The 12295-nt window shown below is 44.8% G+C and overlaps 1 protein-coding gene across 1 annotated transcript in view; it reads left to right on the top strand.

The window, feature by feature from the left end:
• Positions 1-4742: 4742 nt before the first annotated feature.
• sbk1 (SH3 domain binding kinase 1) overlaps positions 4743-12295 on the top strand; it is a 37183-nt gene continuing 29630 nt past the window's right edge. The window contains exon 1 of the mRNA XM_048609729.1: positions 4743-4966. Within this exon, the coding sequence (XP_048465686.1) occupies positions 4743-4966 (224 nt within the window). The remainder of the gene's footprint in view (positions 4967-12295) is intronic.

The raw sequence follows: 12295 nt of genomic DNA, 5'->3' as shown, positions 1-12295 counted from the left end.
TGGGGCCTGGGATGGGGCTGAGGGGGGAGGTGTAGGGGCAGGTGTAGCACTTCCTGCAGTTGCAGGGAAACGTGCCAGGGGTGGTGGGGCGAGTGGGGAGTGTGGAGTGGACAAGGGAGTCATGGAGAGAGCGGTCCCTCCGGAAGGCAAATAAGGGTGGGGAGGTAAAAATGTCCTTGATAGTGGGGTCAGATTGCAGGTGGTGGAAGTGGCAGAGGATGATGCGTTGAATCCGAAGGTTGGTGGGGTGGCACATGAGGACGAGCGGGATTCTGCTTTTGTTGTTATTGCGGGGAGGGGGTGTGAGGGATGAGTTGCGGGAAATGCGGGAGACACGGTCGAGGGTGTTGTCTACCACTGAGGGGGGGATGTTGTGGTCCTTGAAAAATGAGGTCATCTGAGATGTTTGGGAGTGGAATGCCTCATCCTGGGAGCAGATGCGGCAGAGGCAAAGGAATTGGGAATAGGGGATGGCATTTTTGCAACGAAGGTGGGTGGGAGGAGGTGTATTCTAGGTAGCTGTGGGAGTCGGTGGGCTTGAAATGGATATCGATTTCCAGGTGGTTGCCAGAGATGGAAACAGACAGGTCCAGGAAAGAGAGGGAGGTATCAGAGATGGTCCAGGTGAACTTAAGATTGGGGTGGAAGGTGCTGGTGAAGTGGATGAACTGTTCGAGCTCCTCGTGGGAGCACGAGGCAGCGCTGGTCCAGTCATCAATGTAACGGAGGAAGAGGTGGGGTTTATCTCCACCTATCTCGACTCCATTTTCTCCCCCTTGGTCCAGGAACTCCCTACCTGCATCCGTGACACCACCCACGCCCTCCACCTCCTCCAAAACTTCCAATTCCCTGGTTCCCAACACCTCATCTTTACCATGGACATCCAGTCCCTATACACTTGCATTCCCCATACAGATGGCCTAAAGGCCCTCCGCTTCTTCCTGTCCCGCAGGCCCGACCAGTCCCCCTCCACTGACACCCTCATCTGCTTAGCCGAACTCGTCCTCACCCTCAACAACTTCTCTTTCAATTCCTCCCACTTCCTACAGACAAAGGGGGTAGCCATGGGTACCCGCATGGGCACAAGCTATGCCTGCCTCTTTGTAGGTTACGTGGAACAATCCCTCTTCCAAAGCTACACTGGCCCTATCCCCCACCTTTTCCTCCGTTACATTGATGACTGTATCGGCGCCGCCTCGTGCTCCCACGAGGAGATCAAACAGTTCATCCACTTCACCAACACCTTCCACCCCAACCTTAAGCTCACCTGGAACATCTCTGATACCTCTCTCTCCTTCCTGGACCTCTCTGTTTCCATCTCTGGCAACCACCTGGAAACCAATATCCATTTCAAGCCCACCGACTCCCACAGCTACCGAGAATACACCTCCTCCCAACCACCTTCCTTGCAAAAATGCCATCCCCTATTCCCAATTCCTTCGCCTCCGCCGCATCTGCTCCCAGGATGAGTCATTCCACTCCCGAACATCTCAGATGTCCCCATTTTTCAAGGACCGCAACGTCCCCCCCCTCAGTGGTCAACAACACCCTCGACCGTGTCTCCCGCATTTCCCACAACTCATCCCTCACACCCCCTCACCGCAATAACAACCAAAACAGAATCCCCCTCGTCCTCACGTACCACCCCACCAACCTCCGGATCCAACGCATCATCCTCCGACACTACCGCCATCTGCAATCCGACTCCACCACTAAAGACATTTTTCCGTCCCCACCCTTATCTGCTTTCCGGAGGGACCACTCTCTCCGGGACTCCCTTGTCCGCTCCACACTCCCCTCCAGCCCCACCACACCCGGCACTTTTCCCTGCAACCGCAGGAAGTGCTACACCTGCCCCTACACCTCCTCCCTCAGCCCCATCCCAGGCCCCAAGAAGACTTTCCACATCAAGCAGATATTCACCTACACATCTGCTAATGTGGTATACTGTATCCGCTGTTCCCATTGTGGCCTCCTCTACATCGGGGAAACCAAGCGGAGGCTTGGGGACCACTTTGCGGAACACCTACGCTCGGTTCGCACTAAACAACTGCACCTCCCTGTCGCGAACCATTTCAACTCCCCCTCCCATTCCTCAGACAACATGTCCATCCTGGGCCTCCTGCAGTGCCACAACGATGCCACCCGAAGGTTGCAGGAACAGCACCTCATATTCCACTTGGGAACCCTGCAGCCCAATGGTATCAATGTGGACTTCACAAGCTTCAAAATCTCCTCTCCCCATACCGCATCCCAAAACTAGCCCAGCTCGTCCCCGCCTCCCTAACCTGTCCTTCCTCCCACCTATCCCCTCTTCCCATCTCAAGCCCCAGCCCCATCTCCTACCTATTGGCCTCATCCGACCCCCTTGACCTATCCATCCTCCATGGACTGACCTATCCCCTCCCTAACTCCCCACCTACACTCACCTTTACTGGCTCCATCCCCACCTCTCTGACCTGTCTGTCTCCTCTCCACCTCTCTTCTCCTCTACCCATCTTCTGTCCACCTCCCCCTCTCTCCCTATTTATTTCAGAAAACCCTTCCCCTCCCCCATTTCTTAAGAAGGGTCTAGGCCCGAAACGTCAGCTTTCCTGCTCCTCTGATGCTGCTTGGCCTGCTGTGTTCATCCAGCTCTACACCTTGTTATCTCACAATTAATACCCATGACGGTTTTTCCCATATACAACACTGCCATTTGGGGTATCATCATCTATTTTTCAGCAGACGATGAAGAACATTTTACAAAGTCTACTGCACGTCACCATTTAGCTGGACGATGAAGAACATTTTACAAAGTCTACTGCACGTCACCATTTAGCTGGATGACATACTAATCACAGGGAAGACCATAAATAGCACTTCGAGAACTTGGACATAGTCCTTAAATATTTCACCAAGCCAGGTGTACCACTTAAGAAGGGAAAAATATGGGTTCCAGGTACCCCAAGTGACATACTTGGGTTACAGAGTCAACAAGACCAGGTTACAGCCGTCGGAAGATAAAGTAAGGATGATCAAAGGTGCCCCAGCTCCCACATCAGTACCAAAGCTTAGGTCTTTCCTTGGGCTGGTGAACTGTTATGGAAAGTTCATACATAACCTGGCCTCCATCCTGGCACCTTTGCATCAACTGCTTAAAAAAAGTGTCAGCCTTGGAAATGGTTGCATAGCCAAGCCATAGCCTTCAGGGGAGAGAAGAAACAGCTATCATCCTCTAAGATGTTGGCACACTATCATTCCAAGAGATCTGACATGCAGTGCCTCCCTGTATGACCTTGATGTAGTGTTAGCTGATAGATGGCCCAATGGAGAGGAACGCCCAATAGTGTAAGCATCGAGGACTTTGGCTAATGCAGAGCATAAATACACCCAGATACAGAAGGAAGGCTTGGCAGTCATATTTGGAGTCAGGAAGGTCCACCAATACATTTGTGCACGTAAATTTGCAACAATAACAGACCACAAACCCTGCTAGGTCTACTTAAAGAGGACAAGGCAGAGCCACCATAGCTTCAGGCCAAATTCAGTGGTGGGCTCTACTATTAAGTGCATGTGATTACAAGTTGGAACACCATCTGGAAGGGCAAGTAGCAAACATAGATGCATTGAGCCACCTCCCGCTGGCAGATACACCACCTGTGGTACCACACTGGAAGACTCTGTAATAGTTTTAAATTTTCGAGACACACTTTTAGTTTCAGCTGACAATATCAGACTTTGGACACAGGAAGATTGGTCCTGGCAAAATTGAAAAGGCTGCTGGTGATGGGAGAAGCCAAAGGGTCGTCACAACCAGAATTGAAACCTTTTTGGACCTGGAGAGACGAAATCACAGTAGAGGACAGCATATTATTATGGGGAGCAAGAGTTATTTCCTGAGCAAAGGTCACGGCCAGATACTTACTGATCTCCACTAGGGTTATCCGGGGTTTCCAAAATGAAGATGTTGGCAAGAAGTTATGTCTGCTGGCTAGGATTGGATGGAGACATAACTGCCTCAGTGGGGGAGTGCCCACAGCACCAGAAGGACAAATATTACTGCCAGCAGCTCCCGCACATTCATGGGAATAGCTGCTCAAAACCCTGGTCTTGGTTACACATCAACTGTGCAGGTACTTTCATGGGCTCAATGTTCTTGGTCATTGTGGACACCCATTCAAATTGGCTGGAATAACATACAGTTTATTTGTCAAACACAGAGACGACGATAGAAAAACTGTGCACATCTTTTGCAATATATGGACTCCCAGAAGTGTTGGTCACAGATAACAAGTCATCGTTTACCAGCAGGGAATTTGAGTATTTCCTAAAGTCGAATGGTATTTGTCATATAAGGACAGCTCCATACCACCTATCATCCAATGGTCTAGTAGAAAGAGCAGTCCAAACTTTGAAGGCAGGCTTCGAGAAACAGCCTACAGTTTCACTAAATATCAAACTGTCCCAGTCCTATTTGATTACTGGACCACCCCTCACACAACTACAGAGGTACCTCCAGCAGAGTTGCTAATGGGAAGAAGACTCCGCACCAGGTTAAATCTGATCTTCCTGGACCTCGGTGCTGGGGTGAAATGGCACCAGGAACACCACATCAGGAACATAAGACTCCACTAAGCAAGGCAGACAGTTTATTTCAGTGGACAAAATTTGGTGAAATGAGAATGGCCCTGCATGGTGATGATTGACATGAGGTCAGGCCCAGTGACGTATATGTTGGTTCGACAGTCCTGAACAAGCACATGGACCGTATGAAAGCTGCAACCTCAAAAACAGTGCAGAAGCAAAATGTGCCAGGCTCCTTGACTGCCTTTCCTACTGTTCTGGAACCTGTGAGTTCTCCGTCTCTATCAATCATTGAAGATATCTCTGAATTGGAGACGGACACGGCGATTGTCACCATCTCAATGCCTTTGCCACCTGAAGAGGAGAATGAGTTTCTTCCGAGACGCCTCTGGCACAAGAGGTGAACTACTGTGTGTTACACGCCACCCATATCAGAGGCAGAGTTGGAGGAACCTGACCCAGTGCTTAAAACATTCCAGGAGGAGATACAAAATTAAGAACCAGTCTATGTCCTCAGACTCAGAGGAGGAGGGATGTAGTGATTGTAATGATGTCTGCCAGGTGGACCTAATAGAATGTGCATTTCCTGATTGGGGCTGTTCATCTGGTCCAATTAGGGAGCCCTGGCTGACAGATATAAACAGGACTGTCAGCGGTTCTGTTGACTCAGAGCTGGCTCTGAGGGAGCTGCATTAGTGTTAAGGACTCTCCAAGTGTAAATAAAGAGTGACTTGGTGACGGGATACTGGCCTTTTTGGAGTTATTTCAGAGGCTGCTTTGATAAGGACATAAGAAACCTGCAAGAGGATATCATAGGTTGAGAAGATGGGAAATAAAAACTTGGCAGATGGAGCTTAATGTAAGAAAATATGAGCTCATGCATAGGAACGGGAGTAGGCTATTCAGTCCCATGAGCCTGTTCCAACATTCAATGAGATCATGGCTGATCTGTGGCCTAATTCCATATACATACCTTTGACCCATATCCCTTAAAACATTTGCTTAACAAAAAAAATCTCAGATTTAAAATTAACAACTGATCCAACATCCACTGCCATTTGTGAAGGAGAGTTCCAAGCATTTACCTCCCTTTATGCACAGAAGTGCTTTCTAACATCTCTCCTGAATGGTCTAGCCCCAATTCTCAGACTATTCCCCCTTGTTCTATAATCCCCAAACAGTGAAAATAATTTATCTTTATCTATTCTGTCTTTTCATGTTAATGTCTTGAACACTTTGATCAGATTACCTCGGAACCTTCTAAATTCTAGAGAAAACAAGCCTATAATTTCAATAATCTCTCCTCATAATTTAACTGCTGAAGTCTAAGTATCATTCTTGCATACCAACACTGTCCTCCCTCCAAGGCCAATATATCCTTCCTAAGGTGTGGTGCCCAGATCTGCTCTCAGTACTCCAAGTAGGGTCTAACCAGGATTTTGGATAACTGCAGCATAACTTATGCATCCTTGTACTCCAGTCCTCCAGAAGTAGAGGCCAGCATTCCATTAACTTTACTGATTATTTTCCGCACCTGCTCATGACATTTTACAGAATGCTCCTAAAACCCCCACGTTTCTTTGGACATTTACTGTATTTTCATGTCATCTGGAATATACCCTGATCCTTTTTCATCCAAAATAGAATACCTCACACTTACTTACATTGAACTCCATCTGCCGTGGTTTTTACCCATTCACTTAGTCTTTCAATTTTCCTTATAATTTCATGCTATTATCTACATTGTCTTCAATGCTGTCTAACTTTGTGTCATCAGCAAATTTAAATATATGACTTTCTATGCCATTATCGAAGTCATTAATAAATAATGTGAATAGTTGACACTGATCCTTTTGTGACGCCACTAGTCACATCCAGCCAATTTGAGTATCGAACCATTATCCCTATCTTCTGTCACTTGCCCCTCGACCAATTTCCCCGTGATGTCAGTAATTTGCCTTAATTCCACGACCTTCTACCATAGTTAGCAGTCTCTTATGTGGGACTTTATCAATTGCCTTCTTGAAATCCATACAAACAAGATCCACAGACATTTTCCTTACTCTCCTCTTCAAAAAAACTTAGTAGGGTTTGTCAGGCATGACCTACCTGCCATGAATCCATGCTGGCTCTCCCTGATTAAATGAAAACTTTCAACGTGTTCAGTCGCCCTGTCCTTGATTATAGACTCCATCAATTTTCCCCACCATAGATGTTAGGTTCACTGGTCTGTAATTCCCTCCTTAAAAAGTGGAGTGCAACTTTCCAATCCAGAGGGATGACTCCGGTATCTAGGAAACTCTGAAAGATTGTAGTTAAGACATCTACAAAGTGCTCCCTACATCGTTTAAAACCCTCTGATAGAAATCATCCGGTACTAGGGATTTGTCAGTTTTTAATTCCATTAATCTCCTCATTACCAATGTTTATCTTTTATTTTATTCAGTCCCTGTTCCCAATCCACTTAATTTCCTCAGGACTTCTGACAAGCTATTCTCCTTTTCCACTGTAAATAATGAGGCAAAGTAATTATTCGATCTGTCTGCCATTTTCCCCATAGTTATTGACAATGTCTCCACTTTTAGTCTTTAGTAGGCTAACATTGCTCCTGACACCTCTTTTCTCTTTATGAAATTATAAAATTTCTTCTTATTGATTTTGATGTCCCTGGCAAGTTTCCTTTCCTAACCTCTTTTTTGTAGCTCTTAAAAGCTGCTTTGTGGTCCTTTGATGATCTTTGTACCTTTCCCATTCAGCAGGATCTGTGCTACTTTTGCATTTTTACAAGCCCTTCTTTTAGTTTTATGCTGTCCCTTATTTCTTCAGTTGTCCATTGCTGTTTTTACTACTGTGAACTGGAACTTCACTGGCTTTGAAGTACAAATTGTTTTGTATTCTATTACATGTTTCTTTAAACACCCTCCACTGTTCTTTGGTTGTTTTACCCATGAGCAGATTTTCCCCATTTACATAGTCTCTATTTCATCTCATTAAAGTCGGCCTTATTACAGGTAATGTATTGGCATGGATAGAGGATTGGTTGACCAGTGGAAAGCAAAGAGTAGGGGTAAATGGGTGTTTTTCTGGTTGGTGGTCAGTGGCTAGTGCCTCAGGGATCAGTGTTGGGACCGCAATTGTTTACAATTTACATAGATGATTTGGAGTTGGGGACTAAGTGTGGTGTGTCAAAATTTGCAGATGACACTAAGGTGAGTGGTAGAGCAAAGTGTGCAGAAGACATTGAAAGTCTGCAGAGGGATATAGATAGTTTAAGTGAGTGGGCAAAGGTCTGGCAGATGGAGTACAATGTTGATAAATGTGAGGTCATCCATTTTGGTAGGAATAACAGCAAAATGGACTATGTTTTAAATGGTAAAAAATTGCAGCACGCTGCTGTGCAGAGGGACTTGGGTGTCCTTGTGCATGAATCGCTAAAAGTAGGATTGCAGGTGCAGCAGGTAATTAAAAAGGCAAATGGAATTTTGTCTGCCATTGCTAGAGGGATGGAGTTTAAAAACAGGGAGGCTATGCTGCAGCTGTACAGGGTCCTGGTGAGGCCACACCTGGAGTACTGTGTGCAGTTTTGATCTCCTTACTTGAGAAGAGATATACTAGCACTGGAGGGGGTGCAGAGGAGATTCACTCGGTTGATTCCAGAGTTGAGAGGGTTGGATTATGAGGAGAGACTGAGTAGACTGGGATTATACTCATTGGAATTCAGAAGAATGAGGGGAAATCTTATAGAAACATATAAGATTATGAAGGGAATAGATAAGGTGGAGGCAGGGAGGTTGTTTCCGCTAGCAGGTGAAACTAGGACTAGAGGGCATCGCCTCCAAATAAAGGGAAGCAGATGTAGGACTGAGGTCAGGAGGAACTTCTTCACCCAAAGGGTTGTGAATCTGTGGAATTCCCTGTTCAGTGAAGCGGTTAAGCTACCTCGCTGAATGTTTTTAAGGCAAGGCTAGATAAATTTTTGAACAGTAAAGGAATTAAGGGTTATGGTGAGTGGGCGGGTAAGTGGAGCTGAGTCTCAAAAAGATCAGCCATGATCTTATTAAATGGCAGGGCAGGCTCAGGGGCCAGATGGCCTACTCCTGCTCCTAGTTCTTATGTTCTTACCTAAATCTAAAATTATAGTAGCTCATTCATGCCTTTTGCCTTCAATGCTACATTGAACTCAATCATGTTATGATCACTATTTCATGAATGCTCACACACAATTAGGTTACTAATCACTCATTAAATCTGGTTTATTACTCATTACTAAATCCAACATTGCCTTATTGCATCTCTGACATTCCAAAAAAGTGCAGTGCCGACGGATCTGGGTTTTCTTGTGCACCAAATGCAAAATGTTAGTGCAGGTGCAGCAAGAAATTAGGAAGATATAGTGTATGGTACCAGAATGATATCTCCAAATCAGATTACAAATGGTTAATGGAAACATGGATAGTAGCTCATGTAAGTGCACGAAACAAGCTGTATATCACCATTCCATCTTCCTTCCCCAGCCCCACCCCTCCTCTATTTATTTCCCAGCTCCCTGCCCCTGCCCCATTTCTGAAGAAGGGTTCCGACCCGAAATGTCAACTTTCCTGCTCCTCTGATGCTGCCTGGCCTGCTGTGTTTCTCCAGGTTCACATTGTTGTATATGAAGATGGAGTTGTTTATAACAGTCAAGGAAAAGGAACGAATGGCAAAAATATTCAGATTAAGAATCAGAGTGCGAGCAGTCCAGCACCTAACATCAAATTCAGCCAGTTATAAATATTTTTGCTGGACTTCACCTCGGATTATGTCGCAACTGGTGTTGAGGACTGGAGGTATCGAACCTTCAGGCCAGCCGTGGTTATGGGGTCCTCAACAGGCAGAAGGGCGTGAGACTCGCTAGTTGCTTTTAAGTATGTTATTAGAATTGCCAAAATTATCTTAACAAGGTAATATTCTTTGTTCCTGACCATTTCTTAATCAGATCCTCAAGGCAGCCTCAAGGCAGCTGAAAGCGTAGCGCATTTGCCGTGGTTGGCAGGTTCTGAGCAAGGATGTTCTTTTTAAAAAAAAGTACAGAAGAAAAGCCAAGGCGAGGGTTCCCTAACACTTGGTTTGAGAGCTGGATGCTGCCCCCACCACTTTCGCAAGACTGAAACATTCTGCACCAACAGCCAGTTTGTTCTCCGACATCAGTGAACCATCGTCAACGGCCACAGTTGTATACTTTCTTTATCTAATTAACTAATGTTTCATCTGAAATTCAGGATGTCTGTCTACACAGAATCCATACAGTGTGGAATAAGGCCATTTGGCCCAACAAGTCCACACTGACCCTCCAAAGAGTATCCCACCCAGACCCATTCCCCTCCTTATCCCATTAACCCTGTATTTCCCATGGCTAGTGCACCTAATCTCCACATCCCTAAACACCACAATTAATTTCACATAGCAAATCCACCTAATGTGCACATTTTTGGACTGTGGGAGAAACCTGGAGTACCCGGCGGAAACCCACGCAGACACGGGGAGAACATGCAAACTCCACACAGTTGCCCGAAGATGGAATCGAACCCAAGTCCCTGATGCTGTTAGGCAGCAGTGTTAACCATATCTAAACTACTGCTTCTTAACAAATGCAATAACCTGTCAAAAATTGTAAATTGTCGACTGCCTAACCGTGATCACGAAGTCCCAAAAATAATTGGCGACAAGGATGTAATCATAGGTGTAACGGTTTAATTGGCTTTAAGTTTGAGAAGCAGCAGTCTTTGTTTGAAGTCACCATGTCACTGGGATATTCTAAAATGCAACTGATAGTTTAATGGAAAAGTTAGGATCATCGTCAGCGGGAACTGTACTGGAAATTGTAGAAATATGCAATGATAATTATGAGCGTGTCCTTGACGGTTTTTCGAAGGAGGTTATGAAAGGAACAATTGCGTTAGAACGGTCCAGAACAAGTTAGCTCACAATGCCCATTTCTGCGCTTTACAGTTGGATAATGAAAATAAAAAGCCTTGGGAAGGTGAAAGAGCTGCCGGATAAAAATTACTGACGGGAAAACATTGTACCTAGTATGCGTAGTACCAGGAAAAGGCTATGGGTACATTCAACATTGCGACCGGACAAGTCGGATATTGACGTTGAAACTGATGATGAAATGAACTTCTCTCCTGATATAGCAAAAATCAAAACATGCCAGATAGAAATGTGAACAGACAGCAGCTGGGACTGTTATCTTGCAAGACAAAGCAAGTAATCTTGAGAATGTAGTTGAGTGCTCCCCAATTGTTCGATCCCTGTGTAGCGGCTCAAAGCCGGGGCATAATGTCACCCAGGAGTCCGAAGGGGTGGACTAAGACGGAGGACCCTTAGGCATAGTTACAGAGATCACCAAGTCCCTTTTCCGTTGTAAAGTTAAAGAAGCCTCCCGTGAAAATTGGATTGAATTCAGAGAGTTCACATGAATGTTATGACAGCATCCCTTACATTCGATGGAAATCATCACTAAAACAAGTCGTCCGAAAGCATCTTGGGTGCAAGACTTTCAAAACTTATTTCATCAAAAATAAATGTTTTTTTAAACTACTGTAGAAAATACGTTGTGAGAAAATGCTTTAGCTTGTTCTCAAAACATAGATAATTTTTTTTGGAAGACATCTAATTTGAACTGCAAACGAAACATATTTTGTCTGTATACTCTTTCTTTTTGAGGGTGGTCTTGAAAGAAAGATCTAGAAAACGTTTTCTTTAAGGCAACAAAAATTTAAAACGCTAGCTTGAAATTATCAGACGATTTGGAAAGTTTTTTTAAACAGAGTACGTGAAAGTACGACACGACATCATCTGGCAATATAAGCCCCGCCCCTTCGCAGACCAGGGAGTTAACTCTTGCTGAGAAAGCAAGAACCGCAGATGCTGGAGTCAGAGACAACACATTGGGGAGCTGGAGAAGCTGCCTGGCTTGCTGTGTCCCACCAGCTCCCTACTATGTTAACTTTCTGCTGACAGTTTTAAATATTATCACACACCTGCGTGGTGAGATGTGAGATACGGACTAGACAAAATTCTGGATTTCTAAACTTAGGTATGTTTGGACATTATTAACCCATTGGGTTTCTTCCAACGCCACGGTGGATTTTGTTTCTTTCTGTTTATTTTAAACAGGTTTCAAGAACACAGCGAGGGAGCTGGAAGTCTTACGGAGTCAAAGTCTTTGAAAACAGGAGCACTCTGAACTGAGTATGATCACTTGAATCTTCAAATATAAGATCTCTGTTTAAAATTACCAAGCCTGGACGTTAATTGTTTCTGGGAACAGCTTAGGTAGTTTTAATTTGTAACGACAAAAATGGGATCAATTGTTTGGGAAGAAATTAATTGACCACCTGTCAGCCCGACAACACTGAGGTAGTACACCAAAGAAACTCCAAATCTTTTGTTGTTAATCTTGAATTTGGGATAACATTAAAAGAAGAAAGGTCGAGTATAATATGGCAAGTGACTTTTGAGAAAATTGTAAGAAAGATCAAACAAACAATATTTGGTAATGCTTGAAACAACACAGCAATAATGTCTGTTTGTTTTAAAGATATAATGAAAACATGTTTTTTTAAAAAATAACAGACAGTAAGGTGTCTCCAGAGTTCCTGAATCAGATAGAATGGTAATTAATGAGGGCCACACTTAGGATAGAAAGAATAGTGACAGGGAAAATGTGACAGCATCAAATGGA

The sequence above is a fragment of the Rhincodon typus genome, chromosome 21 (genome assembly GCF_021869965.1).
Source record: "Rhincodon typus isolate 14 chromosome 21, sRhiTyp1.1, whole genome shotgun sequence".
NCBI lineage: Eukaryota > Metazoa > Chordata > Chondrichthyes > Orectolobiformes > Rhincodontidae > Rhincodon > Rhincodon typus.
Note: the sequence above shows the minus strand (reverse complement) of the source record. Positions and strands in the feature narration are given on the sequence as shown.